The 25843-nt window shown below is 45.9% G+C and overlaps 1 protein-coding gene across 2 annotated transcripts in view; it reads left to right on the top strand.

Annotated features, from left to right (window-relative positions):
* The window catches only part of LOC133342241 (zinc transporter ZIP13-like), a 31148-nt gene extending 6029 nt beyond the window's left edge, over positions 1–25119 (top strand). For both annotated transcript variants that reach the window (XM_061551268.1, XM_061551267.1), the window contains exons 2-10: positions 4974–5770; positions 8102–8209; positions 9435–9526; positions 13816–13965; positions 17271–17360; positions 18760–18810; positions 20816–20948; positions 21265–21364; positions 22630–25119. In XM_061551268.1, coding sequence (XP_061407252.1) covers positions 5149–5770; positions 8102–8209; positions 9435–9526; positions 13816–13965; positions 17271–17360; positions 18760–18810; positions 20816–20948; positions 21265–21364; positions 22630–22705 — 1422 coding nt within the window. In that variant the 5' untranslated portion in view covers positions 4974–5148 and the 3' untranslated portion in view covers positions 22706–25119. The remainder of the gene's footprint in view (positions 1–4973; positions 5771–8101; positions 8210–9434; positions 9527–13815; positions 13966–17270; positions 17361–18759; positions 18811–20815; positions 20949–21264; positions 21365–22629) is intronic.
* Positions 25120–25843: the final 724 nt, after the last annotated feature.

Here is a 25843-nt window from a genome sequence, read left to right as displayed (position 1 = left end):
AGTTGAAATCCCAGTTGTGAGGCCACTCAGCCCATCTTCCTTTATAGAGTCAATCAAATATCTACAGCAGTGAGAAGTCAACATTGGTCATCCTACGGAGAGACTGCCCCCCACCATAGAACAGTGGAAATTCCACCGCAAGTTTTAAGGCGACCAAATGGAGATGAGTTCCATGCCATTGCCCGATTGACCAGGCAGGTAGACACTTTGACTTGATATTTAATCTTCTTGGTTCTTTCGGTAAAGTCACATAGAAGGGAAATAATAAAATAATACAAATAAAACATAAAATAATGTTTTATTTTTATTATTTTATTATTTCCCTTCTACGTGACTTTACCAAAAGAACCGAGAAGATGAATCCCTGCAGTCACGAAAGCTTTAAATCGAAATTGATATTGAATCATTGTAAATGGGGGGGGGGGTCTGTCTTGTTGGATTAGTGTGTGGCTCCACCATCCTATAATACAGCTGGGGCTTGTAACCATGGTATGCGAGACGCCCGTACTGGATAGCTTGCCAAAAGCCAGGCATAGTCACTGAATGTTAAGTATGCAGTCAACCCAAACCAACGCTGCCTGCAGGAACACACCCATTTGTCTTGGTGGAATGACTATTATGCATGCATAGACTTGCATGCATGCATGCATGGAGGTGCAGCTTAAACCCAAGCATTTCGTGTTTTTGCTATTTTATTTTTAATCAGCGTGTCCTGTCTTGTCTGACGCATGGTTCACATGGTCAATAACAAAAAATATATATCTTTCGCACAAAAACTGTAAAGTCTGCAAAACCTGAAAAGATGTACGCTTGGAGTTACGTCGAGAGACAAAGAGATGAGCACGTGGAATAGAGAGAACGTGTGCAGTTTGATGACAACATTAGAACTATTAAGGAAAGTGAGTGGGATTGGGCAGGACAAGTCTCTAGAAGGGATGGTGGCTGATGATAAAGAATAAAGCGAGGGGAGCCTGTATATAATAGGTGACCTTTCAGGCAGTGGTGTGTAGACCTTCCCTCAATAGTGCACTCATTTAGATCAAAAAGCCGGGCCTTATTTTTGATGTCCATATTTTTTAAAATCTATTCCAGGAGGGTTCCCTGTTTCACGCTGCAAAGAGCAGTGGCCACGTATGCTGTAACATCTGGACAACCTCCTCATCTTAAACGTCATTTGTTTCCAGAGTTATTTAAAACAAATATCCTCAAGACATCTATAAATGTAAATAATTGCAGTGGTCACCTGCCCACCATTCTTCCACCACGTGTATGATAGCACGGTTGGCTACGTACGGTGCGAAATAAGTTTGACACGCATACAAACGATCCAGCCTGTCGTGCATTGTTTTCATTTTCGTCACCAAGATCTATTTTTGTGGTTTGTCAACGTCAACTTCCTTTTTTCTGCTTTCATTCCTCCGTTTCTTGTTACAACTCCTTAATTTGTCTTTGCGTCTGTTCTCTGTTCTCTACTCTGCAAATTCTATTGTGTGGCAAAACATTTTAGTCTCACATTTCCATCCCTTATCTTTCTTTTTAAACATGCTATTGTGTTTCTGGTAGCTGGTTCTGGTTGCTTTTTGTCCTTTTCTGGCCCTCCGCCCTTTTTCAGTATGCTGTACACGACAATGTTTGTTGTTTTGTCAATTTAAAGGGGTGATTTTCAGCAGTGTATTGAAAAAGAGGTACAGTACGTATATGTACATCCAGTGGCCATCCATTCATATGAATCTCGTTCAAGGCAAGGGTAAATGTCTACCTCTTATTCCTGCAGCTAATTGTTTCCCAATCCGACTGGCAAGACCTTTTATAGTTTTCACGGTTTTTTGTTGCTGTTATTCTCATACCTACCCCTTGCAAATCTGTCGATAATCACCCTTAATCCTCCTTGCAGGTGCTTGTTGCGTGTAAATCCTTATTCCCCATCCTCTTCCGCGCCATACCCCTCCCCAACGATGCATCTGCAAATGATCTTTCCTCCTGTACGTTTTCTCGACTTGCATTTGAACATGGGTAGAATGGAAAGTCACGGTTGCATTGTGTTGGAAACCGAGCTCCCTTATTAAAATAATGCGGTTGTTGTCATCTGCAACGTCAGTTGAGGTGTCTGCGTGTCCCGTGGGGCCTAATACACATTCGATTAAACTTGCTTCTCACACTGGCTGTTTAACAAAATGGAATATCAGTTTAACACGTAGGCTTTCGCGACCAATGTTATTCATAATCAACGTTTTTGGGTTTAGATCGCGTCATTTATAAATGTGTCGTAACCCTCCACCACCCGACACGGCCAATCAGTAAAAAAAGTGTCACGTTGACAATGGAATATATCAACACACAGTATTTGTATTGATTTGCTCATGCGGCACTCGATATTTGTATGATTTCATTGGCATGTGACAGGCGCGCCCTGCGGGGCATTTAAAAGTTCTGGCTCGAGCGTGGGTAAATAATAAGCCTTTTGAAGGAAGTTAAGAAGTAGGTTCTGTGGTGTCACCTTCGGGGGCCATTCTTCTCTGACACAACGTTGTCCGCTGCTTGCCGCAAAAAGTTTCAAACGGATATTTTCTTCATATTCTAACCTGACACTCCTAGCGCAATTGAAATGTAACCAGGAGAAATAATAGAACAATACTCTATAGTCTTGGTTCTTTCGGTAAAGTCACGTAGAAGGGAAATAATAAAAATAAAACAATAAAATTCTCACGACGTTTCGATTGCAACACAAGAATATGAATCACTGCAGTCACGAAAGCTTTACATCGAAACAATAATCTAGCATAATGGAATGCATTGGTGTACTGTACATAGGAAATGTAAACTTATCCAGCTGGCCAGCCAGTCTATGAAACCGCGAGGAAGATTGGATTTGTGTACTAAAGGGCACCACGTGCTATTTTTTTCCATCTGTGGTAAAGAGTTCTGTGGTGGTGGTTGGAAGGGAGGGTGATAAAGAATGCAGGCGAGATGAGAATGGGCACCTCCACCCTCTCGGCCATGTGTGATCATCGAGTTCAGGGCATTGTGCCCAGCCTCAGCTATGATTAAAGCAGTGGTTTTTAAAAACATTTTTAATCACCAATTCGAATGGCAGCATTGTAAAATGTAGTAATGATATCCGCCACTATTAAAAATGCAAACTCTTTCAGACCAAAGTCCAAAATTCACGTTATTAAGTACAGTACGCTGATCACATGACCTTTTATATGGAAGAGTTAAAAAATGTGGGAGACTTACAATGAATGTTTCTAAAACATATTTCTTTTGTTGAAACATCTGCTTAATACTGGAAATGAATGTGTGAAGGTCCACTAGTAGTATCGTCAAAACATTGCATCAATCTCTCTTCCATAGTTTCATGTATATTTTACCATTATTTGTGTATTTATCGGTTTTTTTTATAATTTGCTATCATTTGGCACGTGTTCACTTTTGTAAAAAAATATCCCATATCTTAGGTAATGGCTTGTTGACTGCAGCGTTATCGTCATGAACATTACAACAAGCTGAGATGCCGTTAACGCAAACGATACACGCAACACGCTGTCGTTTAAACATTCATCATTCCTGCCTATCAATCCACATCCGCCCCCTCCCAATCTTACCCCTCCCCTAAAAACCCCTCAACAATCCCCATCTCACCTCTCCCTGCACCCCCACCTGAATAATAAAATAATATGTAGACAGTTCAGATTGTGAATTGAGCTGTATTCATTAATGTCCACCCCACTTGGTGATGCCTACTTAAGGCCAGGACGAATGTAGAACATTTTAGGCTCCTGGATGACTGTGCTGTAATCTCTTTTGTTCGATGCAAATGTCTCGCACGTTGGGCGACTGATGATATTCCCCCCTCCCCCCCAGCTCTGTACGTCCATCTAGAAGTGAGATCGGTACAAAAATGTCATTGGTGACATCTGAACAATTACCTCCACAACAACCAGCAGAGATTAACATTCTTGACTTGACGTCACCCAGAAAAACTGGCCATTGGGACAATTTTCCATACGTCTATTGGTGCGGTATTTTCAAACCCCCATTTGTACTTTCCATCCATATGTTTTTTGTTGCTTTTTTATGCAGCTGCATGTGAGTTTTTTCAGGTTGCGTCTGCCCTGGTGCAGTGCAATTTTCAGTGACAAATAACCAAGTTGCTCTATGATGAGACCCTTTTGCCTGAAGAAGAAGGAACTTCTTCTTTAGGAAGCAACTGCTTCTTCAAGAATAATGAACTTATTCATCAAGAAAAATGGCTCGTAAAGGAACTTTGCGCGAGTTAAACTGTTTTGTGGTTTTTTTTTCTCAATTATTCTACAGTTGTGCCCTCAAAAGTTAAGTCATTAGACGAAGACATTTTTGTATGCACCTCTCACAGTGAGCAATAAAACGTCACCTAGTTTAAGAGAGCGGTAAATCACAGAGTATCACTGTGAGTCCCTTTAGTCAGCCGATTGTCCACGTTGGGTAGCACGCAGGTTTTTTTCGCCCTGTTAAGACCGTTTGTGAAATGTAAAGCTTCAACTTTCAACAACAAATTAAATGACAAACATAATACAATGCAATGTTTTTTTTGAGCACTCATTTAGGACTTGGATGAGACCAACAACAACAACTGTCAACTTCACAACATTTTTGTTTTATTATGGATGGCTGAAACCTAGATTTGAATCTGGGATCTCAGCAACGCCGGCTCAGTGCTGTGATGCTTTATTAGACCCCTCATCCCATCTGGCCTCCTTCCGTGCACTTGTCCGTGAATCTGTTAATTCCCCACAGTCAACGTTCCACGTTGTTGTGTGACACATGAGGTAGTTGGTATGGTAACGCTGCACTTTGGAAACAAATTATGAAAATGAAATGTAAAGTGTTTACAATTCACGGTGCTAGTGGCAGTGTGCAACATAATTGTGATTGGTGAATGTAGGCTTTGTCAGAGTATGGCTGCAATTTAAAATCTATATTTTTTTTTACAGATGTTTTGACACATGGAAGCAGAGGTGTCTACAACAGAAGCTGAAGAATGGCACTCAATAAGCAATCTCACTTAATGAATAATTATGCCAACATTTAACAACTTGCAACTTTCACTACTACGTCGAAATTAGGCCACAGGCATTTATCAGTAAAATATTTTAAATCAAATCAAAGATGGCGCCAATTCACTGGGTCTGGTGTCACTTGGTTCTTCTCGCGCTGCTCTTCACGGCAGCAGAAGGCAACATCCACCGGGCGAACGCGAGACGCCTCTCCCGCAGAGAGCCCTCGGCCGCCAGCTCCCCCCACTCCCTGCCTCCTCCCGACAGCTCTGACGCGTCACTCCCCTCCGCTAGCCAAGTTCCCCAGCCCTCCTCAAGCCTCTCGCCCGGCTCGGTTAAGGCGCCCGCCCGTACGTCGTCCGACGGAATTTCCGGAGGCCACAAAGACTCTGGCTACTCCTGTCCGAGCCACGATGCCGCCCACCAAGCTTGCGAACGTGACGATTCCAGTCAGGCGTACCACAAGCGGGGTTTCTCGGGCGCTGCTCCCGGATACCAGGGGGGCCGCGACGAGACGAGATCTAGGTCGCACGTGGCTCCCGTCGGCGGCGATGGCGATGACGATGACGATGGCGAGCCACCGTCGTCCCCCGCTTGGTGGCTGGGTCTGGACTGGGATGGGCGGCTCGGAGCGTGGGTGCTCGGGTTGGGCGGGGCCTGCCTCGTGGGCCTCAGCGGAGTGCTGCCGATCCTGATCATCCCCGAGAACACCGGCGCCCACCTGCAATCTCCCGGTCAGCCACGGAGTAGTCGAGAAGAATTTTAATGAGAAAAATACATTGACACGTTATATATAAAATTTTTGATTTACAATGCGTAACAGCATTTGTCACGATTTCATTGTACAGCCATTTGGGTCAATCTGCTGTTGCGAGTAGTCAGTGCGGGTTGGTGAAAGCAAAGGAAGCCAATAACTGTTTTAAATGTCACTCTACGCTCACATTAGCAATGCTCTGGAATCAAACTCCGTTTCCAGACTCATAGCGTGGTGCACAAAGCACTGTGCCACTTCCTGTCACTGATTGATATATCGTTAGATAATAGGGTAGTAAGTATCTGCCCGGGTGATGCGGTGGTGAAAACAGCCCACTGTCGAAAGGTTGCTCGTTCAAATCCTGGTTTGAGTTCAACGTGGCCCATTATTTTTCCAAGTCAATAAAATGAGCACCAACTTATAGGCAGTAAACTCTGGTTCTCCTGTAGGTAGAGTGGCCTCTGCTATGGGAATGTGGAATTTCCGCCACCTATTCATGGGTACCAGTGGAGATGTCCTTCAGAACATTTGCTCGTTTGACCGAAGAGACACTTCAACCCCATGTCTATGAATTACACTTGTGAGAATGTGGTTCATTGCTAATATGAGTTTGGCAAAAGTTTTGCTGAAACACTTTGGCAGCATTCCCACCACCACAGTTCACACATTGGGCTAGTCGCCTCAGCCCAGATTCACACATCCACATTGCTGGGCCAAGCCAGATACAACTGGGTCTTGTAGTGGGTCCAGTGGCTTTCTTTACTAAGAGAGCCACATAATTTTTAGCAGAGAACGGACGTGTGTGGTCTTTGGCGTCTTTCCCTTAGGTAAAATTACGGGATGTGTTTATGTTAAAGTAATAAGCATAAAAATTCAAAATATGGAAAAAATATGGAAAAACCATTTAGAAAATGAAATATGAGCTATTTTATTCAGTGACAGAGAGAAGAAATGGGTGGGGGGGATGGAGGGGAAGGGTTGAGTCCACAGAGGCGTGCTTCTCTTGAAGCATTCGTACAATAAACGAGCTTTGCCGGACTGTTCCTGGAATTGACTGGCACACCTTGGGAATGATTTTGTACTGGTCATGGAAACATGGCATCATTTGTTTTTCTTTGGAACACTTGGATCTGGACCATCGGTTGAGGTTTGAATAAATGGGATTTTGGTTATGTAAACACATTCCTGGGCCTTTAATCCCAAGGTGTCTTGAGGCAAGTTTGAAGTTTCATTCGTGACAATAGTTGCAGCAAGCCTGCATGGGTGGGGCTTATGCGAAAAACTGAACTGTACCACCATTGGAACTTCATTTGCCAGTAGCAAAATATGATAATTGTTTTTTTACCCTTTTATCTGGCAACAAAACTGACACCTTTTTTACAAGGAGTCATGTTTGCATTGACCACAATAGCTGCAGTCAGAATGCAAACAAAAAACATAACTCTGATAATGTATGCACTGTCCTTGAAGTTGATTGGTCCACACCCGAGATAGCTTTCCTTAGAGCCTAGTCTCACATGGTGTTGGACCAGATGACGCCAAAAGGCGCACAACTCAAAGACAATGCACCATCAGAGTATGAGAGCTCGGGGTAAGCATTTATACCATTGGAACCTCATTTGCCAGTAGCAAAATATGATAATTGGTTTTTTACCCTTTTATCTGGCAACAAAACTGACACATTTTTTACAAGGAGTCATGTTTGCATTGACCACAATAGCTGCAGTCTGAACTGAACTGTAACTGTGGTGCAAGACAAGACGATGATGCACATTGTTGATGGCTGTTACCATGAACCAAGCTTATCAGTGGTCTATAGACGACACCGCTGCACTCTCCGAATGATGAAGCTGCTGCCTGGATAGATGCAAATACACACACTAAAGAAATAAAATGAGTGAAAATTACATCATGAAAAGTTTCAGTAACGTGGTTTTTGGAAGCACTCTCTATCGGTGACTGGAGTATGATGCCCTTTTATGACATCAATGTTATCACGTGAAATGCATTGTGGGAGACTGTACTCCAACTCCATTGTGCCATGCAGTGCATTGTGGGAGGTGGCCATATTAAACAGATGGAGGGTGGCGAATGTCGGGGAACTTTCAACTCATAACGACTGCATTTGAGCCAGACTTTGGTTTGACGGAGATTCAGGAGGTAAATCATTGTTATTTCAACTACAATTTTAATTTAGTTCATTCATTGTTTTGGTAACGAATTAACGTCTCATAAATTAGTTCACTGGGTTTCATCTTTGTTGATGAAGATTGACGTTGTGAACCTCGTGCGTGTGTGTTCTCTCTCCTAGAGGGCGGGCGGCGGCTGAGGTTCCTTCTGAGCTTTGCGGTTGGCGGGCTTCTTGGAGATGTGTTTCTGCACCTGCTGCCTGAGACCTGGCAACATGGCTGCACCCAAGGCAAGTCCCAGACACCACTGCAGGCCTCTGCATGCTCCCGACATTGCGTCTGTGTGCGTGCATGATTTTATGTATGTGTGTGTGGTAGTGTAGCAGTTAGCACGCTGCGCTATGAACCCGGCGACCCAAGTTCGATTCTCGCTCGCAGCCAACACCAGTGACACGTATCTGAACTGGTCCTGGGCCTCCACTAGGTCAACTCAGCCTCATATAAATACCTGGTGCGGTGTGTAAAAGCATCACCACTGGTGAGACAAAGGCGTGGTGTTGGCTACCCTACCCCTCATGTGCCGTGCCGGCCTTCATAGGTGCTCACTAACAGCACTTGCTCCTACAGTCTGTTCAGGCTATATTGGGGGGTCTTTTACTTTGTTTGAATGTGTGTGTGGATGTGTGCTTCGAAATGTTTGCGTGTTAAAAGTGGCCATAAACTCAAAATGACAATGCAATGGGGAGGAAGAGCAAATAGTTTTTGGGCTGAGCACACGAGCCACTCAAAAGTTAGCCCACTTTGCATAACCCTAACTAGTAGAAAAGCCACGAGTATTAGCCCTACTTCTTAACCCTAGCCAACTCGCCAGCCATCCTCTTGTAATAGCTCTACCCCTGACCCTAACCTCGTCAGGTCCTTCTGTAGCATTCAAGTCACTTTTGAGTCTCGGTGTTCATAATGCTCTATGATCCCAATGATTTGAGTTTGATTCCTGGCCAAAGATAACATCAATGGCAAGTGGTATCTGAACCTGTGCTGAACCTTGCCTGCTTGACTCAGCCCTGCTAAACAGCAGCCCTGTGAGGAAACAAAGGTGGCCAAGAATTGTGCCGGCCAGACCACTTCTTAAATGTGTCGTGTCCGTTTAAGTAGATGCTCACTAACAGTATTTGCATAGACAATCTGTTCGGCTAAACAGAGGAATCTGTGTCTTTGTCTGCGTGGGGAATGGTCGCGCAGTGGTTAGCACGCTGTGCTACGAACCCGGCGACTTGAGTTCGATTCCCACTGACAGCCATCATCAGTGATGATTATCTGAACCGGTGCAGGGTCTCCCCTAGGCCAACTCGGCCTTAAATGAGTACCCGGTGCGATATGTAAACATCAGCACTGGGGAGAGCCGGGCGTGGTGCGCCGGCATTCTTAGGTGCTAGAAGGCTATAACGGGAGATCTTTATCTTTGTTTTGTGTGTGTGTTTGCTTTGTGTGCCCACATGTGCATTGTGTGCGTAGGTGCGGGGCTGTGGGTCACAGTGGGGCTGCTCACTTTCCTGGTGTTGGAGAAGGTGTTTCCTGACGTCAATGAAGATGAACCGCCCACCACGGTACAACAACAACATCCGCCATCCGCCACTGCGTGGCGGTGACGTCACCATAGTACACGCACGGTTTATCCTCAAAATAACGTGGCCACGTGGTATCTCGACCCGCGTGCAGGACGTCCCCGTGGTGTACTCGGCCTAACGTGCATGCGCAAACATCAGCACTGTGAAGATGCAAAGGGGGCCGGGCATTGTGCGCTGGTGCTCTGGCCCAGACCACCCCCAAGGGAGTTTTGAGAGAATGACTCAACAAAATTTTTAAATATAAGAATCGTAAGATCCTGAGAACGCGCAAAGCAATGCTGCCTGGGCCAGACTATTCCAGTTTAGTACTGTTCAGTAAGAGTTACTAGTTCCCGTACAGTAACCAAGTCCCTCATAGCACCGATTTCCCACTTTACCTCGAGATCAAGCAACCTCAAGATCAAGCAATACTTTGTTTAATTACTGTGCACCTTAATACCATATACTCTTTCAGCTTTAATATTGCACACTATTGTGTCATGAGTTGTTAACGGGCTAACATGCATGGGGGGGCGGGGGGGTGGGGGACGGCGGTGAGCTTTGTCAGCATGTCATTTTAGTTGATTATTTCATTTGTTGTCACATGCCCAGTCAGCACGACTAGACCTTTGTATCATAACGCGCCTTCCGTAGGGGAACCAGAAATGCAGAAGGGATTTTTCGGCTAAATGAGCCGTCCTCGTTATGAATTCAGCATTCTGCTCAAATTCTCTTCATGTTCTGCAAACAAACAGCTGATGCAACTTTTCCTGACTCTCAATACTTTATTGAGCAATCTTAAGTGCTCTAATCAGCACCTTTGAACATAGTCATCAACAACAAACAAGTTGCTGTTATATCAACATATATATGCTACCTGTCTTGTTATCGAAGCTGCAAAGAGGGCATGCAGTTAATAAACCCAAGAATAACCCACAGTGTTATATTTTGGTTAAACCGTGTGCGTTAATTCTGTAGTGTGACGTCAGTACATTTGTACGACCACGCGGAGACGGGATTTACTATAAGGGCTGTTGCCGTTTATTAACACTGTTTCACACAATACTGTAACTCACACCAGAGGTAGGTGTTCTCTATTCTTGGTCCGTACCCTGGACGCCCAAACTCTGTATTGTCCTACCCTCGGCTATTCCTTGGGGCTCTCTCACTTGTCTGACCAGAACGGGCGTTCATCCAACACCGCCCGGCGACGAGGAGGGAGAGCCCTCTTCCAGCCGATTCTTGCCCTGGCTCCCCACAACGACCCCGCATTTGTCACGGGGTCCCCCTTAAGTACCCCTTTGGCGGCTCCTCCCCCTAGCTCGGGACCCGCCTTGGTTCCCGAAGGTACCCCCTTACAGCCCCCGTGACATGACGTCATCCTCGGCTGTCAATTCGCTCGCACCTCCCTCTGTTCGCTTCCTCATGGTTGCTCACACTACTCCTCTACATCACCCCCCCCCCCCATAAACAAAAAATTCAGCCGTCCCGGCTGTTAACTATACCGAAACCAACCCGCATCGGGGTCGACAGCAAACAGCCAGAGACCCGTCAACAGGAACAATTGGAACAACAACATAACAACATCAACAATAACAATGTGAATGGAGGTGTGAAGGCAGGGCCTTCTGCGGGGAACAACAAGGGAGTGTAAGGCAGAACGGCAAGTGCAAGAAGGCCTTCATCACTCAGCGCAAGGTGCCGACCACACGTTGGCGATGGTTGGCGTTCGACGATAACGGGTCCAAAGGGAGGTGCTCAGCAGAAAAGAGCGCCTCTGGACCGCGTATGTGCTGCTGGTCCGCTCCCCCCGGGCAGCGTCTGTTGATGTCGGCTTCACCACCGACGGGGCATTAGGCGGCGCCTCGGGAGCTACTCGGAGGGGTTCTGTGGGTGGACAGACAGACGGCTTGCACTGCATAGCATCCCGGCCATGGCGGCCCGGCTCGTCGGATGCATCAGGCACCAGCCGCTCCGGAATTTGGGATGAATCTACAGGACAAGGCAACACATATCTTTTTGATCTAGACTGATGAACAATCCAGTGCGCACGCACTGTGGCCGGCAGACCTCCACGACCTCAACTGGGCCCTGCTTTTTCCCCCTTCTTCCACGGAAGCCCGGAACCCTGATGTTTCTGTGAGCGCTCGTGAGCCACTTGTCGGCTAGCCGAATTGTCCGCAGCCGCTTCCCGTTCTTCACGCAGCCTGTCGAGCGTGACCTTCATTGAAGCGGACACCACGGATCCCTCTTTAGACGGGCCCAGGCCCATCTGCACGTGCATCGGAGGTTCGGGCTCCCTTCCATACATCAGATTAAAGGGTGAAAACCCCGTTGAGGAGTGAGGGGCCAACCTGTACGCGGCAAGGGCACCCGGAATAAACAGGTCCCAGTCAGCCTGAGATGCGCTCACCCAGTGGCACAGCATGGATGTGAGGGTACAATTTAACCGCTCCACCATCCCGTCGGTTTGAGGGTGATAGGGCGAGGTCCGGATTTTGTTTGTGCCGAGGAGGTCACCGCCTGCCATACAAGTAGGACCTATACACCTGGATGAAAAACACGATGGCAAGCAGCTCCCTACGGGTCACACAGTAACGTTGTTCCGCGGGGGACAACACGCGACTGCCATACGCCACGACCCTTTCAGCGCCATCAACCACCTGGGCAAGTACAGCCCCTATGCCCGTGTCGCTGGCATCGGTGTCAAGCACAGAGTGCAGGCAGAAGTCGGGATACCCCAGGGGGGGCGCATCCGCCAGGGACACTCGAAGCGCGACGAACGCTGCCTCCTCCTCTTTACCCCAATGAAACGTTTGGCCTTTAGCGGACAACGTGTAGAGTGGTTTCGCGATAGTCGCAAAATTCCGCACAAAGCGACGGTAATATGAGGCGAAGGCAATGAAACTGCGAACCTCTGCGACAGATGTGAGGGTTGGCCACGCACGGACGAATGACCCGATGGCGCAGCAAATGGCACTTTTGGGGTTTAAATTCCAGACCAGCAGCACGCACTTTGACGAAGACCGACTCAAGACGTTGCAAGTGTTCGTCAAACGTGCGGCTGAAAACGATGGCATCGTCCAAATATATTAAACAAGATTCCCACTGTAGTCCCGCCAAGACCATCTCCAGGAGGGAGAGCCCTCTTCCAGCCGATTCTTACTGATTACTCGGGGCCCTGCTCCCAGCTATCCCTTGGCTCTCCCACTCGTCTGCACGGGACGGGGGTTCATCCAACACCGCCCGGTGACGAGGAGGGAGAGCCCTCTTCCAGCCGATTCTTGCCCTGGCTCCCCGCAACGACCCCTTACAGCCCTCGGCTGTCAACTCGCTCACCCCTCTCTATGTTCGCTCCCTCATGGTTGCTCACAATATTCCTCTACACATTTATTCCACATAATTGTAATACACAACAGCATGTGTCGATTTACACTCAAAACACGCTATGAATCCACCGGCACACGTGCACCCTTCCACACTGGCAAGTTACGTACACATTTACTGACCTTACAGGTGTGGTGATTACACACATAACAAACATGCACTCAGCCAACGTGTGTACATATATGCATGCATACACACGTACCTCATTCAGGCATTATGCACATGCAGTACAACAAAGACAAAATACCCCGTATAACCTTTGACAGATGCATGGGGAAACTGCTATTGGCAAGACTGGCACAGGACATGAGGTGTGTGTGTGGAAAACACCACGCCCGGCTGTCGGGCGCGGTATCTTCCCAGTCCTAATGTTTACACACCACACCAGGCACTCATTTAAGGTACTAATTTAAGGCTGAGGCGACCTAGGGGAGGAGCAGGAATGGTTCAAATATTCTCCACTGTTATTAGTCGTGAGCAAGAAATTAACTCGGGTGGCTGGGTTCGAAGTGCAGTGTGCTAACCACTGCACCACCGCTCCTCTATGCATATACACATTACCATACACATTATTTATTTTAATAGGCAAGGTGCACAAGCACCTATAAATTACACACATGATCCATGTACACATGTATTATACAGGACGCAGCACATACACAGTTTACACACGTAATTTGAGTTGTGCATACACGTATGTTATACAGGCATGCTGCAAACACCTACACGTACACACCATATATTGACACGTATTGACTGTATACTTACCAGCACAAAGTGCAGTTCGATTGTCGCGCACAGTGAACACTCGCATGCATTGCCACGTGCGATGGTGATAAATCGCAAGCAGTGACCTTGGTGCTTAAGAAATTAAGTGTTTCATTATTTTTTCCCTTTGTCAGAACGGCGTCGCTTCAAAAGGGAATGGCGTCGATTCAAGAGAAGGGAACGGCACCATCGGGAATGGATCGGCGATCTCCAATGGCCAAAGCAAGAGTGCCAGTAAAAGGGAGCTGTCACCCACCGGCAAGGCGACATCTGAGCACATCAAGGTGACGATGTTTGTTTGTGTAGATCAGGGATTGTGAACATATGGCCCGGCCCATTATTTCTCACTACGAAACGGCCTTTAAACGACATTTATCCGCTACTTCAAGCATCTTAGCCACACTAATCGGGTTGCTTAGAGGGAAATATGTCCGACCTGGCAACAACACTGTGTTTTTTACTTTTTGTACTCAAATAATTTCTGTGGCTTCAAGGGCCTCTCTATACTTGGTCAACACCCGCGTTATTTTTCACGTTATGGTATTTAAGAGTTGTAGTCAGTCCTGATTATGGAAAAGGTTTCCCATGCCTGGTGTAGATTTATTTACGGGGCGCCACGGTGGCGAGATGTCTGTATATTTGGAGTTTGCATGTCCTCCCCATAGTCACGTGGATTTTTCTCCGGGTCCTCTTTGTTTTTCCCTCCACATTTAGAATCAACATGCGTTGAGAATATCTGGTGATCTACATTTCCACGTGATAAGCCACTTTGTCGAGCTATCATTTGTGGCCAGGTCGCTTCTGAAAAGAATCCATTTAGCTCAGTGGGCCTTACCTGGTAAAACAAAAATCGTGGTTTTGGATTTAATTCACGTGTTATTTTTTTTCCTTCATGTGTCTTTTAGAAACCGCATATTTCAAAGCCAAGGTGTCACTCGCTCAAATGAGCAATGGGTGATGCTCATGTCCATTGGTTTCCTCGAGCCATTGATGAAAAGTTCATATTCCCATGGCAGTGGTCTGTTTACCCACAGTGGTACTCACTTTAAGTGCCCAAGAAGGATGATATAATTCACGGTTATGATGATATTCGATCGCAGCAAGGCGGCGTGTTTATTGATATTGATTTTTTTTACCAGATTCATTGCAAAGTGCCTCACTATTTTTGTTGTCCTTTAATAAGTAAACAAATGCACATATTTACACGCTCAGTCAATGAAAATGTTTACGAATTCTAAAATGTTTTTTTTTTTGTTGGGGGTTGAATCCATATCGGTGAGGACATTACAAGCATGTACATTTGAAGCAAATGTTTTAACAGCGTTAAGAGGTGGTCAGAGTCTACAGTTACAAATCTAAGCCAGGAAATGTGGAAGGACTCCACAGAAAGGATAGGAATTGCAGCTGGAAAAGTTACTGATGAAACGTTGAAGTGTAGGTGCAGGAAAGCATGGGTGTCAAATCGTAATTGAGATGTCCTTTTTTTACGGTATATCTCATGTATCTATATTTGTAGGTTGAACTTATTCTCGCACCGTACGTAGCCAACCGTGCTTTTCGAAGGTGCAGGTGAAGGACGACTAACTGAACACAAAAAGCAGTTGTAACGTAATGTCATGTAAATTGGCAATTGTACATGTCCAGCCGTTTTGCCCCTCCATTGCTGGAGGAGGCCCTCCTGACGCTGTACGGGTTGTTGCGTACTTCACACTGCATCAGTCCATGACACCTATCTTTATGCATGGTGCTCGCCCTCACAAGCACTTTGCGGCACCATCCAGGCCCAAAAGCCTGCTTGGCTTCTGAGATCTCAAGAGATTGGGCAACATTCTGGTTGATCTGGTCATAGACGTCATGAAGGTGTTTTTTTTAAACCAGGGAGAGACTTTACAGTCACTCTTGATGGCTTTTATTCACTTGTTATTCCTTCCATCTGTTTGTACACTGCTTTACGGAGTTTGTGTGTGGATGCCAAAGGTGGTGGTTAAACAGTAACTTGTATATGTTTTGACAGGTATGACCTTGTCCATGAATCCGTGTGTGTCTTAGAGTTCTTCTTGCTTCTCTAGCTAGGTTTATAAACCGCAAAAAAAAACTATTTGGAAAATTTAATGTCACATTTTACTTATCAAAAAGTCTGCTCAACATCTCAGCCAATAGGCTGAGATGTTGAGTCACATTTTATTTACCAAAATCATGAGCAAACACAAGATCCAGGTTCGATTCAACACAGTACATACAATTTGTGATCTGATCCTATCTGTGAAGGATGTGATCCCTGACATGCAATACCCCAGTCTCTACAAACTAAGCTGTGTCTGCGGCAGTAGTTACATTGGGGAAACAAAGCGACATGTTTCGGACCGTGTTCGTGAACATAAAGCAGATCTGAAACACGGTAGGACCAATTCCTCGGCCGTGGCTGATCATTGTTGTAACGCGGTGGGCTCACACGAAATTGATTTTTCCAAGACGAAGGTACTCTGCAAACCCACTGGCTATCAGCAAAGATTCGTTCATGAAGCCCTCCAGGTATATAAACACAATTTCAACCTAGAAGATGGGTGCAAACTGAGCAATCGCTGGAAGGACGTTATTAACCAGTTTAAGTCATAACTGGCTGTGATGTTTCCATCCTACCTGCCGATGTTAGCAGTTATTTTCGACTCTCTGAGTTACATTACCAGGTTAAATGTCTTTACATTAACAGGCTAAATGTCTCACTAACACAGCCACCATTGCTCGTTTTCCTCGATGTGGCGGTGATTTTCGTGTTGTTCTTTTTTTTTACATTGACATGCTAATCTCTAACAATGCAATGGCCACTTCCACAGCTTGTAATTATCTGAATTTTAAATGAACCACTTTTGCTTACTGTCTTGGTTCCTTTACTATGTTGCTTAGGTATGCTGCCGTGGTGTAAAGGTTAGCACACTGGACTAGCAATCTCGAGGTTGCCAGTTCCATTCGATCTCAGTGGGAAAGTTGAAACAACGGTGCAACTTTCGTATATGGTCCTCCACTTCTGTCCACCCAGCAGTTTTAATGGTTACACCACAGTCAGTCGATCGGCAGGTCGCGTATCTTGGGCTAAAGTGCGAGTACTCCCACCTATTCAAAGACGTCTGTCCAGCATGGAAGAATAAGCCAAACACCCTCCTCTACTTACAAACGAGTTAGGTTCCAGAGGTCTGTTCATAAGTCGATTTTTTCATAAGTCCAACTTTACTCCTGTCGATTCCAAATATGTTATACGGCATGTACACTTAACATGGGAAATGGCTTTAAAAGTTGTATAATCGCCTGTAGATGTGGATACCACTGGTTATTCATTTTCTGCAGATGTAGATGCCACTACCGCCATCTATTGCGTGGTGGTTGAACTTACGACTCTCGGTCCCAACAGGCAACTGGACATACAGACAGGTTTGTTCGTATCTCTGAAACTTTGCAAGTCGAATGTTCGTAAGACTCGTCCCTGTATATAAGGGCTGCCGAGAGCTTTCTCTAGCGGAGCCCTTCCAGCAGCAGTCGCGTGAGCACGCAGTTGAAGGGCTGCAGCTTTACCTTTTCACTGTCTGGGTTACAGATTAGCGGTTACCTGAATCTCTTTGCGAACTGCGTGGACAACTTCACACACGGCCTGGCGGTAGCAGGGAGCTTCCTGGTGAGCCACAAGGTAAGAATCTCATGTCCCCTGCAGCACAATGTTTGAAACTCTAGGGACAGTGTATGACCAGTCCACTCGCACTTCTTGGATTTGCACAACACTGCACTCGTGCTCAATCTAAGTCTCTCCCAGATTAACTGAGCAATGCAGTGGTCCTCTTCTCCTTTGACCCTAAGCATGCACAGCCGTTTGGTCAATCAACTGACAGATGAGGGCCTCACCACACTGAGTAGGTCAACGGGGTTATTGGACCATACTTCACATTGATTGGTGCGAGTTGGTGATGACGCCGATAACATAGTATAGTACAGTGCCACAGTGGATTTGCTGCATTACCTTCTGCTGACAACGTAGCCTTGCAGCAGCAGCAGCTAGCAAGATGTTGTGTGCATGGTGGTCGTCCATCCGAGCACTATTCGGGATTAACCCTGCTTCAGCTTACAATATCTGAAGAGATAGGGCACATTCTGAGGGATTTGGTCATAGGTGGACTGAGGCAAGTGTTGGAAATTCCACATTCTTATTGTGGGGTCTGGTTTAACCATAGAATGATCACTGTTGACTTGCCAGAAAGTGGTGCTCATTTTACTTCCCCAGAGAAAGTATAGGCGAAGTTGACCCCCAACCATTCTGATTATGAATCAAGTGCAATGAGAACTAGGACTTTTCAGTCAGACTATTTGAGTGTTCACGTAACGCTAACCCAGGAACGCTCAGACAAGAAGCATGACGATAATTCGCTACCTTCATCATTCATGCTGTCGTCTTACGAAAGAAAATCTATTCATTCAGAATAATTACGAAAAAATATATATATTGTAGGGCAACGTTTGCCTAAAATATCAGACTGTTATATATATATATATCTCCGTTAATTATGAAGTTGCGAAAAAAATGTTTAACTGCTACCGGTGCAGACTCTTAAAACATGTTTTCATTTGACTATTAACATGAATGAAGTGAAAAGAGCTTTTAGCTGCTGTGGCTTTGCCCACAGAGGCCCTCTGTGTGTGCCGCACATGCCTGCCTGCGCAACCCTGTCTTCTTAACCACTGTTGCCGACCATGGTCAATCCGCTGCTGGATGAAGGCCTCCCCCAAGGCGGTTGTCATCTCTCGCTGTCTTGCAATGCAACAATTTGTCCAGCTGCTGCACATGAGTTCATCTCATTAACTCCATCTTCGCGATGGATGTACTCTTGGGCATGTTTTTTTTTTTGGCTGCAACTTCATCGTTGGTCTCTCTGTGTAGATTCTAATGTATCTCACCAACAAATAAAATTCCACACGGATGTCTTGACCAGGTCCCAAGACACCTGCAATGCCAGTCAATGTGGCACAGCAGCCTTGTCACCAATATGACACGTGTGGTGAATGTGTTGGTATTTACGTTGTGGTTGTCTCTCCAGGTTGGATATCTTACGACGCTTGCAATTCTTCTGCACGAGATCCCGCACGAGGTAAGTCATCTAATAGTGAGCGTTTATATTTTTAAAATTGGCTTTAAATACAAATGAGTTTATGCATTTAAACGTTCTGGTCATCGAAGGGTTTAGTCTGTCATTCAATATCTACTAAGACGGTGGTGGCCAACACTAGCGGAGCCAGTGAGGGGGGTGGGGTGACACGTGCCCCCCCAATGATCTGATCGAAATCCCTAATTTCGATCGGATCATTGGGATTTATTAGTAATAAATCGGCATTTTGCGACCCCCACTGCCACTGTGTAGCATATTATTACATGCCAGAGACTCTGTGAGATGATAGGACAATGGTCTGAGTCCATAATTGGCAATAAGTAATGGCAAATCAGTTATAAGTGACTCACAGAATTCTGCGCAGTTGCGTACACAGTACACGACTTCCCTGAAGGCAAACACCTTCAGCGAGTGTGATGCTGATCACACACGATTCAAATTCGACCCTCGATTGATGGCTGTGCCATCGCCGCACACGCGTCGAATAAAAAGCAAGGGACAAGTCCTTACTTATTAACAACTCCTATCATTTTTCATTGCTGGAGGGGTTGCCCCCCCGACCTGAATATCCTGGCTCCGCCATTGGTGACCAACAAGTGACTCGCCATCCACAGATGCATCGCAAAATATTCTTTGTCTATCTCAGGATTTTATTTTTTAAACGCTAATATAAGCAGACGCCAATTTTTGTTATGGCTTAACGGCAAATAATCCCTAAGAATTCGTTAACAACGTAACTTCTGTTTAACACGGGCTCTCATAACGTCTACCAATAGGTGGCGCTATGACCGTATCCAATGAGCACGGTTTGCTACGTACGGTGCGAAAGAGTTCAACATACACACGTGCGCGTACTTTATGTCCATATATAATACAGGGTTCAATCGGGTAATGGTTGGTCGTAGCTTTTTTGGTGGATTGCGGAACCTGTTGAGATTCACCAGGATGGACCACCGTGCTTCGTGGTCCATCCATGGCGTAGAGTGCAGTTTCCAAAACGTCACCTATGATATATATTTGCTTTTAAGGCCACAGTGTTTATCACGAATGTGTTCAAATTGTATTGTTAATTGTGCTTGTGCACTAGTGCACTAGTGCACAAGCACAATGATTCTCTCCCCCACCCACTCCTCACCTCGCAACTCAATACATTCTTACCATTCAGGGTCTAAGTTCAATGCAAGAGGCAATTATTGCATTTTTTCCATGGTGGCAAAAGAGCCTCTGCTGTTCATTGTGGACTGACCGAGCATCTCGGTTGACCCATGCAGCCTCCATGAGTGACGGTGGAAGCTCATCTGCTGTCGTTGTGGAGCCTCTAGTGGCCGCAGCGGTTAGGTTGAGACAGTTCCACGCGTACCAATCAAATATGAGGTAAATCTCCTCATCTATATGGCGCTGTAGTGGCGAGATGTTAACTACCTCGCGTGGTATACAGGAGGTCGTGGGTTCGAGCCCAACACCTAACACCTGTGTGTTCTCCCCGTTGTCGCTTGGATTTTTCTCCAGGTTCTCTGGTTTTAACCTCCACATTTAGAAACAATGCGTTTAGAGTATTTTGGTCCTATAAATTTCCACATGACAAGCCACTTCATTGGTCTATCATTTGTGGCCAGGTCGCTTCTGAAAAAGAGCTGTTTAGCAAGTGGGCCTGACCTGGTAAAATAAAAGTTTATAGTTTTAGATTAGAAACTTCTGATGTCTGTGAAATATCCTGTCAAGAAAATATGTACACCTTTTTTGGCAACCAAGATTGGTTGTCCTGTGAAATGCATCTCCTACATCATGGCGATGTGGATTTTTCTACGTCCAATGGATTTTCACCACTGGCTGAAGGACATTAATTGATATGATCGCCATCCTATTTTCCGTTTACAGGCATGGGATATTTTGTCTGACGTGTATGTTGACAGGGCATGCAACCGACGGGAAACAACTTGATCCATGTTGTTGTAACTGTGTTTATGGCGACTGTATGTCTGTGAAGGTCGGAGACTTCGCCATTCTACTGAGGGCCGGGTTTGACCGATGGCAGGCGGCCAAGCTGCAGCTCATCACCGCTTTCGGGGGCATCTGTGGAGCCGTGTTCACACTCACCGCCCAGTCCGCACAGGGAGCAGGTCGGTTGTGCGTGTGTGGGTTTGTCTTTGTAACATGGGGCGAGTCGTGGTTGTCTTATTGTGGCTACTTCCCTCCGCGCACTCTCCTACCAATCCCCGCTTACCTCGCTCTACTCCCCTCCGTGCACACCCCTACCTCTCCCCTATAATCTCATTCTTCTGTCTCTCCCCTTTACATTTTGCAACAGCTGTGGGATTTAGCAAAACGAAAAGATTGCAATATGTGGTGACCTCTTGCCGTTGACCTTCGAGGTCACCATGCACCCGTCGCCCTGTTGCACTGACAGCGAGTGGCATTCCCATGTCGCCTGCACAGGAGACAGCACCGCCTGGATCCTCCCGTTCACAGCGGGCGGCTTCCTCTACATCGCCCTCGTCGGGGTCATGCCGGAGTTGCTGCAGGAAAAAAACCCGTGGTGCGTGCACTGATGCCACCCACGCACACCGTGATGCACACACCTTGACACACTGCCTGTCCATCCATAGGAAGAGCACAAAGGTACCCCTGATAGACTTCAACAGAATTTTGGGGCAAGTGTTGTTAGCGAGGACCTTGTAAGGCCGGCACAGCACACCAGGGGGGGTGGGAGGCCAGCACCACACGTGCCCCGCCGCCTTTGTCTCTCCAATGCTCATGTTTACACACTGTACCAGGTATTCATTTGAGGCTGAGTCGACCTTGATATCTTTTTTTCTTTCTATCACCTTGTTCCGTTTGTAAATTTAATTAGCTGACGTTTACTAGCCTTACATTTGCTCGCCTTACATTTACTTGCAAATTCCATCCCTAGCCCCGACCAGGGTTGCGATTTCCGCATGGAAAATGCGGAAGGAGGGTTCAAATTTTCCCGCATTTTTGCTAAAGTCAACCGCAAACGGTGGAAAGACTACTCCTATGACCGCGCGCTTTTAACAACACGTTAATGCGTTATATTGGAAAGGATACATCATGTACATGTGCTCGTAATCACGGCTCCGCATTTGAATAAAGTATGTGGTTCTTGTGCGGAAATGCGGAAATCATATATTCATTCCAATCAGTAACTCAAAGCCCTACGTGATGCTGGGCCTTGCATGTATCCTTTCCAATAGAACGCATTAACGTGTTGTTAAAAGCGCGCGGTCATAGGAGTAGTCTTTCCACCGTTTGCGGTTGACTTTAGCAAAAATGCGGGAAAATTTGAACCCTCCTTCCGCATTTTCCATGCGGAAATCGCAACCCTGGCCCCGACCACTTACCCTTGGGTTGTACCCACCACAAACCTATATAACCTCTGGTTGCAGTAGCTCTCTCGCTACATTTCCTCCTGCCTCAGCAGTCCACCTGCTGTATTGTTTCACCTGAAGATGATGGCTTGTGTTTTGCTATTGAAACGTCGTGATCCATTAGCTATTTCTCTATCTACGTGACTTTACCAAAAGCACCAAAGAGTAATAGACAGTCTCTTGGTAAACTGGTCCCTGCCATTAGAATGTGGAATTTACACCACTTGCCCCGGGCCACAAGTAGAGATGAGCACCATTCCAATGCTCACTTGAGCAAGGGGAGACGCTTCGACTTTTTTGAGTTTGTGTTGGGAATTTACCATCCTCGCGACATTCACTTCTGCTGTTCTACCTCCCCATGCATCACCACCTCCAACGGTCTCCCCTGCCCCCCACCCCATTCGATGCTCCGCAGGGACTCCCTGTGGCAGCTGCTGTTCATCCTGTGTGGCATCGGCGTCATGGCGATCGTGACCATCGTCGCGGACTGACCACTGAGGGTCTCGCGACTACCCGGGCAGCCTCCCGCGAGTGATGGCGGAAGCTCGCCTGCTCTCCGACTCTGAGCACGGACATTGTACACCTCCCCCCACCCCCCCATGGCGGTGGTGGGCGTTGTGATGGGAGACTCGTGAAGTTGGGAAGCAGATGTTCACTCTGCGCTTTCTCCCACCCCTCCCTTCTACCGCGTAAGCCCAGGCAAATCGAACCAGGCTCAGATGCCGATTTTCACGCAATGAACCGAGGGGTTTTGTTAGCGTCCGATTCAAAGCATGGTGTGCGCGCAACTCCCACGGGCTGTAAAGGTCATCTGGCTGTAAATGCGTGTGTTTTTTGATCAAATGTGATGTTGATTTTTTAGTGGTGAACATGGTTGTTATAATCGGTATATATGAATACACACACACACATCGGCACTTTACACCAGTGGTATTTTTAAACAGTTGATAGTTTTATGTTGATATTGTGGTGCCAAGTGTGTGCTCTTCATGGATCAACAAAAATACAACCATCTCATCATGCATAACTTGTATTTGACCAAGAGTAGCTCATTAGCATTATGTATAACTTGCTGAAAGTTTATCATTCATTGCCTATTTATTATGATGTCCCACATTTTAAGAATGCTCATCGTGTCGATGAGTTGTGGTAGCGTTGACATTTTAAATCAGCCGGGTAGTGCTGTGGTAGAGTAATTTGACTCGCAATCAAATTTATTACGAGTTAAATTCCCTAGTTGTGGGTCGACTCAACCAATCATCCTGATGGGTTTGATAAAAATAGGTACCACTTTGTGGGAAGGCAGTCGGTAGTAGTCATCCTTTGGAGAGACATAGCAACCGCCTTTACAAAGCAACATTTCCACCACTGGCTCAGTTCTGGTAGTTGAAATAAGCACCACCTTACTCCCTTTTGAGCAGGGGGAGTGCCTTTAACTTGCAATAACTACAAGATTTCTAATGTGAAGTGATTGGGTAGAGATACCACTTCCATTACGGCATCGTGGGTAGAAAGTTCCCGTGGTGGCAAAACTGCCCTGGTGGGACCCAGTACCAAACATCCCACAAGCTGTGTGCCCTCCGCTTTGTGGCCTTACTGGATTACAGTGATGCCCAAAGAGACCGCAACATTATTTATATTGATGTACAGCAAAATATCTATTTTATAAGAGATTTTTTGTAAACACCGAGTTATATGGTGTACAGTAGTTTATTAATTGTGCACGCTTTGTGTAGAGGATGCACGCAATATCCAGTACATTTAAAATGCTGTAACATAAACCTGGTGTGCATTATAGTCAGAGTAGAAGACACCTTAGGTGTCGCGATATTCCCGTTGTGCTTTAATAAAGCACAAACATTTCCAACTGGGTTTATTTTTTATATTTTTCTTGTTTTCCTGAACTCTTTATTAAGTGTTTTGCTTTTAAGACCAATAACCTTGGCCCTATATTGCGAATACATCTTTAGCGTATGTTCTGTGCATGTTTACCTATTATGCAGGATTAATTATGTGTTTTAATTGTTTGGTAATATTTGGCAATGCAAAAACAGTTTTATATCTGTTATGTTTTAGTTGACCGAATGATGCTTGTTTCCAGATTTGACGGTGGGCGGCCCCAGGAATGTAGAGTAGCACACCGACCGAGGCTCCCCCAGCCCCTTCACAAGCCATGTCATACTTGGGGGCGGCCCACTCCCAACCCCCTGGGGGAGCTAATATACGTCACGATTTCCTTGCGGCTCTGTTCTGCAGACGTTAGCCCCACCCACTTCAATAATCTGTTCGTGACCATATTAAAGGGATTCACAGATTGTTGGATTGCAAATTATTGCGGTTTCTGCTGTAATTTAACTATCGTTTGTTTGCACCTGAATATATGAGCAGATCATTAAGTCGGTTATCATGTTCCCACACTTAACTGAGAATAAGGCATTGCGGTATCACCACTGCCGGTCCCGAGCCAGTGGTATAAATCCCCACATTCCTGCGTACAGGACAAATTCGTTCAAGAGACGACCACATAATTTCTCACCCAAGTGGTACTCATTTCATCGATCGTCAAGGGATGAAGGGCCAAGTCGACCCCTGTCTTGATTTTTAACTCACGACCTTCGAATTGTTCATCTTTAACCACAGCGGCACACGTGCCCTTTTGCATTTATTTCCTCCCATTCCCTGCCACTTACAGTCCAAACCTCTGGGTGCTTCGAGTTTTCCTTCTGCTGCAAAGCTTTCTGCGGTTTTGCTTGCTTTATAGCTCTCCGACTTGTTTGGAATGATGTCCGACATGTCGCTCCACGTGCTGGGATCTTCTTCAGGAACTGAATTTTCTGACATTTTCCTGTTTGCTGGGAGCTCATGCCATAACCATGGCGGTCTAAGCACATACCATCAGAGAGCCATATTTGCATCTGCCAAACAGCTGTACGCAAGTATACGACTGCTTAGTTATTAAGGCGGTGCAATGTAACGTGTTGTTAAAAGGAAACTGTTTTGTGGGTTGACCATCTTAAACCCGGTTCTACTTATCACTGCGACTACCTTCTGATGAAATTCTGCTTGATTTGGGTGAAAACAAAGTTCATTCACGTAATAACTGCATGTCGATGAAGTTTACAATTTTGGCTTGTAAAAAAAAGTCACCTTTATTTTAAAATAAATAAAATTGCTTATAATAAAAGGAATGCTGTCATTGTAATGTGTGCTGTGCGTTATTTTAAAACTGATGTGATGCCGATCGGTCACTTCGGCTATATATAGTGCAATCTAATGTACTAAAGCTCTTGTGGATGGACAGCCTTGTAATAAATAAAGAACGCCATGGCAAACAAGACCAGGGTACCGAGTACATGCCTGTCAACCCCTTATCAGTGCCTACTTTATTACAGTCCAATTCAGACATTATTGGTTAACCCGGGGCCTTATAAATCTCAACGTTCATCCGACAAAGTCCCATCACAAGGGATAAACAGAAACGGCTGTATGCCGTATGGAGCTGAAAACTCAATTTCCCTGTACAATAATACAGGTAACCCGTATGGGTTGACAGGTATGCGAGTACCAGACCGACGCAATTCTATAGATTTCGTAGCCAAAGATTCGTTGCATTTCCAATTCTGTAAGGG

This window comes from Lethenteron reissneri, chromosome 14 (assembly GCF_015708825.2).
Source record: "Lethenteron reissneri isolate LAM-NWPU_2019-01 chromosome 14, ASM1570882v1, whole genome shotgun sequence".
NCBI lineage: Eukaryota > Metazoa > Chordata > Hyperoartia > Petromyzontiformes > Petromyzontidae > Lethenteron > Lethenteron reissneri.
This window is presented reverse-complemented; position numbering and strand designations above follow the sequence as displayed.